Genomic DNA, 6,479 nt, shown 5'->3' on the forward strand with positions numbered 1-6,479 from the left:
TTTGCTTAAGTTGGTTTAAACCACAAATAATAGTGTAAAAATAACTATAGGGGTGTTATTTCACGTGTAGAGGGCTCTAATAATGTTAAAAACTAAGCAAGTTTTCTGTGTTTTAACTATGAATATATTCAAATTATGAACATTAAATGCTACATCCTGTTGGTCTCCACTTCCTGTACCGCTTGCTAATTACAGCTGGTCACTTTCTTTATTGGCTTGGCAGGGGGGGGGGGGCGGGTCATTTGTTTGTTGTGTGTGGGTGTCAGCTGACATGACAACGTGTGTGTGTGTGTGTGTGTGTGTGCGTGTCAGGTGATTTATCGGCCGCTAATTTATTAGCCGGGCGGTAAATGCTGAGTGCGTGCTCGTGCATTTATGCGTCTCGCTTTGCGTGTTTAGCGTCGCAGAAGAAGAAGAAGAAGAAGAAGCGTTCATTACATATTCCCACATCCACCCCCCCCCCCCCACCCCCCCCCCCCCCCCCCCATCATCACACCCCCTGCCGTACTCCTTAATGAGGCCGACTTCAATGTAGGGCACGTCAGCCCGGATGCATGTTCCTAAAATTCCAGCACCCCTGCTATTGTTTATGCTTGCCGGATGTCGGGAAAGTCATGCATGGAATGTTTGGATGGAAGTTTATTTTATTTTGTTTTATTTTTTCTTCTTCTTCTTCTTCCTTCTTCTTCCTTCTTTTTTCTTGTTCTTCTTCTTCTTCTTCTTGTTCTTCTTCTTCTTCTTCTTGTTCTTCTTCTTCTTCTTCTTCTTCTTCTTGTTCTTCTTCTTCTTCTTGTTCTTCTTCTTCTTCTTGTTCTTGTTGTTCTTGTTCTTCTTGTTCTTGTTCTTCTTGTTCTTGTTCTTGTTCTTGTTCTTGTTCTTCTTCTTCTTGTTCTTCTTGTTCTTCTTGTTCTTCTTGTTCTTCTTGTTCTTCTTGTTCTTCTTGTTCTTCTTGTTCTTCTTGTTCTTGTTCTTGTTCTTGTTCTTGTTCTTGTTCTTCTTGTTTTTGTTCTTGTTCTTCTTGTTTTTGTTCTTGTTCTTGTTCTTCTTGTTCTTGTTCTTGTTCTTCTTGTTCTTCTTGTTCTTGTTCTTGTTCTTGTTCTTGTTCTTCTTGTTCTTCTTGTTCTTCTTGTTCTTCTTGTTCTTGTTCTTGTTCTTCTTGTTTTTGTTCTTGTTCTTCTTGTTCTTGTTCTTGTTCTTGTTCTTGTTCTTGTTCTTGTTCTTGTTCTTCTTGTTCTTGTTCTTGTTCTTCTTGTTCTTCTTCTTGTTCTTCTTCTTGTTCTTCTTCTTGTTCTTCTTCTTCTTCTTCTTGTTCTTCTTCTTCTTGTTCTTCTTCTTCTTGTTCTTCTTCTTCGTGTTCTTCTTCTTCGTCTTCTTCTTCTTCTTCTTCTTCTTCTTCTTCTTCTTCTTCTTCTTCTTCTTCTTCTTCTTCTTCTTCTTCTTCTTCTTCTTCTTCTTCTTCTTCTTCTTCTTCTTCTTCTTCTTCTTCTTCTTCTTCTTCTTCTTCTTCTTCACTTAGCAACTTGATTGCCTTCACGACGGACCCTTGATGGCCTTGAAATCAGACTTAATATAATTTAGCTTACAGAAAGACTGTCGTTAGCCTTGAGTGCTTCATTTGGCTCGTTATTAGCACGCGGCGCAGCAACAATAATAATAATAATAATAAGCGCCAAATAATAGAAAACAACAAAAGCAAAACAAAGAAGCAAATATTTACTATAATGTTTTTCATGCCGGCTGAGGATTCTTGGAAATTCATCTCGACAATATTAAATTTTTTTAATTCAATGAAAAAAAACGTATACGCAAAATAACATGATCACAATGTAATTGATATTCTAATATTTATTTCTTAATTATTTATGATTGCTATGAATAAATATTTAAATAGGTCTCTTTATATTTATATTTAAAATAACACTAATACTGTCATACTAAATAATCAATGAAGGAACTTACTGAATTTTTTGTTGGTTTTTTTTGTTTCCTTTTTTCCCCAAAAAATTTTAGTTAAAATTTTAGTTACGCTAAACCTTGACTAGCATTTTTGCAGTAGATTCCTAAAAACAGCAAAACACTCCTGTTGCATATAGAATTCTTGACTCACGTTTTGCCAGTTGATTCCTAAAAACAGCACAATAGTCCTGTCACATATAGGATCCTTGACTAGCATTTTTGCAGTAGATTCCTAAAAACAGCAAAACACTCCTGTCAAATATAGGATCATTGGCTAGTGTTTTTGCAGTAGATTCCTAAAAACAGCAAAACAGTCCTATCATAGATAGGATCCTTATCAAGGTGTTTGCGGTAAATTCCTAAAAACAGCAAAACACTCCCGTCACATATAGAATCATTGACTAGTGGTTTTGTCATAGATTCCTAAGAACAGCAAAACACTGCTGTTACATATAGAATCATTGACTAGTGGTTTTGCCGTAGATTCCTAAAAACAGCAAATCACTGCTGTCATTCATAGTTTGACTATTTTTGTAGTAGATTCTTAAAAAGACTTCTGTCATATCTAGGACCTCGACTAGCATTTTTGCAGTAGGTTCCTAAAAACAGCAAAACACTCCTTCCGTATATAGAATTCTTGACTCACGTTTTGCCAGTTGATTCCTAAAAACAGCACAATAGTCCAGTCACATATAGGATCCTTGACTAGCATTTTTGCAGTAGATTCCTAAAAACAGCAAAACACACCTGTCACATATAAGAATCATGGACTAGCGGTTTTGCAGTAGATTCCTAAAAACAGCAAAACAGTCCTATCATAGATAGGATCCTTATCAAGGTGTTTGCGGTAAATTCCTAAAAACAGCAAAACACTCCTGTCAAGTATAGGATCATTGGCTAATGTTTTTTGCAGTAGATTCCCAAAAACAGCAAAACAGTTCTATCTTAGATAGGATCCTTATCAAGGTTTTTGCGGTAAATTCCTAAAAACAGCAAAATACTCCTGTCACATATAGAATCATGGCCTAGCGGTTTTGCGGTAAATTCCTAAAAACAGCAAAATACTCCTGTCACATATAGAATCATGGCCTAGCGGTTTTGCGGTAAATTCCTAAAAACAGCAAAATACTCCTGTTACATATAGAATCATTGACTAGCGGTTTTGCCGCAGATTCCTAAAAAGAGCAAAACACTGCTGTCATATGTAGTATAGGATCCTTGTCTCAGGTTTTTGCTGTAGATTCCTAAAAACAGCAAAACTGTCCTATCATAGATAGGGTCCTTATCAAGGTGTTTGTGGTACAGTAAATTCCTAAAAACGGCAAAACACACATGTCACATATAAGAATCATGGACTAGTGGTTTTGCAGCAAATTCCTAAAAACCGCTAAATACTCCCGTCACATAGATTCATGCACTAGCGGTTTTCTAGTAGATTCCTAAAAACAGCAAAACACTACTGTCAAATATATGATCATTGGCTAGTGTTTTTTGCAGTAGATTCCTAAAAACAGCAAAACACTGCTGTCATATGTAGTATAGGATCCTTGTCTCAGGTTTTTGCTGTAGATTCCTAAAAACAGCAAAACATTCCTGTCACATATAGAATCATGGACTAGCGGTTTTGCGGTAAATTCCTAAAAACAGCAAAAATACTCCTGTCACATATAGATTCATTGACTAGCGGTTTTGCCGTCGATTCCTAAAAACAGCAAAACACTACTGTCAAGTACAGGATCATTGGCTAGTGTTTTTTTGCAGTAGATTCCTAAAAACAGCGAAACACTGCTGTCATATGCAGTATAGGATCCTTGTCTTGGTTTTTTGTAGGAGATTCCTAAAAACAGCAAAACACTCCTGTCACATGTAAAATCATGGACTATAGCGGTTTTGCAGTGGATTCCTAAAAATAGCAAAACAGTCCTATCATAGATAGGATACTTGACTGACGTTTTTGCAATAGATTCCTAAAAACAGCAAAAGTATTTTTTAAATATTTTTTTGCTGTAGATTCCTGACAACCTATCAAAATAACTAGAAGATCTTTGATCGAGTCGTTTCTTCAGAACATGAAAGAGCTCCTGTCACGTGGAGGATCTTTGACAGCAACCTTTTGCATGCTATCTTCCAAACCAGAGAAGCACTCGTACCAAAGAGAAGATCTTTGACTGACTGCTGTTTTTGAGCAGCTGCTTCAAAGCGGTCAGAATGTGTTTTTGCCGAGTTCAAAGCCCCGACAAGGAAAGCCCCAAGAGCCACGTGAAGCCGCCGCGGGCCAGCGGATTGCAAAGCGTCTCCAAACGGACACAAGATGGAGTCGTCTGGGCCAAACTACTCCGGCTCAGTAATTACCCATCTGCGGTCCCCTCCAGCGCCCCGAGATATTGAGCTCAGCCGGATTCTTGTCCTTGGAGACGGGAGACATTTCCACTTGAGAGAAACACCCTGCGGCAAACGCCACTTTGAAATCCTCGGCGAGGACGGGAAAAGACGGGAAAAGGCGGCATGATCCAGTTGAAGTCACGGGGGGGTGCTGGATGGATGATTGCAATATCGTTGTAAAGGGGAGCGCCGCTGCTCGGCGGCACTTAGCGGAAGATTAAAATGGGTTATTCCATTAATGAAGTATCGCCCACTCGACGCCTACCGGGTCCGCTGAGAACCTCCACGGATTCCCACGCTGGTCTCACGCCGCTGTCTTCGGTTTTTTTGTCAGCGTTGCAGCACGGCATGCTTTATGCTAACGCTAATAGTCAACTTTGCCCATGCGAGTCGTAAAGAGCACATTTCAAGCGGACGCAGGTTGACACGGGAACAGACGATAGCCGATTTAACCATAAATGAAGCGAGTACTTTGATGGCTGAGCTGGGCGTCTTTAAATAAATGACAACAGGCTTACAGGATCAAAGCTAATCCTTTTATTATTGTCTTCTCTTCTTCGCTGCTTTTTGTCCACTTCTGGATGATTGACAGCCTTTAGTGCTCCCCGTACAGGACAAATTGTTCTTTTATATGTATATAACCGACATTTTTATATGAAATATTTCTAGAAAATGGAATATATACATTCATTATATAGTCATATATTTATATATTCATTTATATATATATAGTGAAATATTTCTATATAATATATATCTATATCAGGGGTCTCAAACTCAATTTATTAATTAATATTAATTAATAAACTTTGCTTTGGTTCCGATTTTTCTACAATAAAAGCTCTGATAAAACATTCCACTGTTCTCAAATATCTTCATTTTTATTTTTCTACACAAAATAAGATTAAAAAATAAATAAACAAATAAAAAAATAAATGAAAAATAAATAAACAAATCAAGAATAAAGAAAATCAATCAGTAATAAATAAATATAATAATAATAATAAAACGGCAAATAATAAAAACTTATTAAAATGAACAAAGCATTATTAGAGCCCTGTAGACATGACAAAACACGACTATAGTCACATTTATACTCTTTTTATTTATTTACAACATATTGCGCAACTGCAGGGTCTTGCTAACACATGCTAACTCGCAAACTAGACAGCTAGCCACCTAAACCGTAGCCTTCGAGTTATTTCCTTTCAACTTAAATCGTCAAAAACTTACCACTTCCACACAGATAGGGAGGATAACTATTAACAGTTATTTAACCTTTAACATGAACATGAATCAAACGTAATCATTTTTTCTGGGTACATGATACCATACAGCATCCATATCAAATAACATTAAACTTTCATATCAAGGCGGGGGCCTCAAACTAGTGTCCTGCGGGCCATATTTGGCCCGCGGGCCGCGTGTTTGAGACCCCTGATCTATATATTTCTTTTAATTACAATATATCATAATAATGATTATAATAATAAATGTATAGATATTTAATATATATGTATAATAATATATATAATGTATAAATAATTATACATAGTACATATATACATAAATACATACATATACAAATAATGTAATAATGTCAATTCATATATTAGATATAATATTGTATTTTGTATATAATGTAGATTCATGTGTAAAATATTGGTATATAATGAACAAAAATGAATTACATCAAACAAAATAAATTGCAATATATTATTATAAATTATTATATAATTTTTTAAAATTATTATACATTGCGATATTATAATATATATGATGTATAAATAATTATACATAGTACATATAGTACATATATATATATATATAAATACATACACATACAAATAATGTAATAATGTCAATTCATATATTAGACATAATATTGTAATTTGTATATAATGTAGATTCATGTGTAAAATATTGGTATATAATGAAAAAATGATTACATCAAACAAAATAAATTGCAATATATTATTATAAATTATTATATAATTTTTATTAATTATTATACATTGCGATATTATAATATATATAATGTATAAATAATTATACATAGTACATATAGTCCATATATATAAATACATACATATATTAGATATAATATTGTATTTTGTATATAATGTAGATTCATGTGTAAA

The 6,479-nt window shown here is 35.0% G+C and overlaps 1 protein-coding gene across 1 annotated transcript; it reads right to left on the reverse strand.

Moving 5' to 3' along the window:
- Positions 1–584: 584 nt before the first annotated feature.
- On the reverse strand, positions 585–4,381 carry LOC131104742 (uncharacterized protein DDB_G0287625-like). The gene is made up of 3 exons (XM_058052240.1): positions 4,309–4,381; positions 4,107–4,250; positions 585–1,511 (listed from the first exon to the last, which is right to left on the reverse strand). Exons 1-3 carry the CDS (start codon positions 4,379–4,381, stop codon positions 655–657), a joined length of 1,074 nt encoding a protein of 357 aa, XP_057908223.1. The 3' UTR covers positions 585–654.
- Positions 4,382–6,479: the final 2,098 nt, after the last annotated feature.

This window comes from Doryrhamphus excisus, chromosome 16 (assembly GCF_030265055.1).
Source record: "Doryrhamphus excisus isolate RoL2022-K1 chromosome 16, RoL_Dexc_1.0, whole genome shotgun sequence".
In the NCBI taxonomy this organism is placed as follows: domain Eukaryota; kingdom Metazoa; phylum Chordata; class Actinopteri; order Syngnathiformes; family Syngnathidae; genus Doryrhamphus; species Doryrhamphus excisus.

Excerpts from the sequence above, each read along its gene's own strand:
- LOC131104742 (XM_058052240.1), bottom strand. The coding sequence starts at position 4,381 with ATGTCTCCCGTCTCCAAGGACAAGAATCCGGCTGAGCTCAATATCTCG. Across the intron at positions 4,251-4,308 it reads CTGGAGGGGACCGCAGATGG|ACGCTTTGCAATCCGCTGGC; the intron begins GTAATTACTGAG and ends GTCCGTTTGGAG. Across the intron at positions 1,512-4,106 it reads AGTCAAAGATCTTCTCTTTG|TGAAGAAGAAGAAGAAGAAG; the intron begins GTACGAGTGCTT and ends CAAGTTGCTAAG.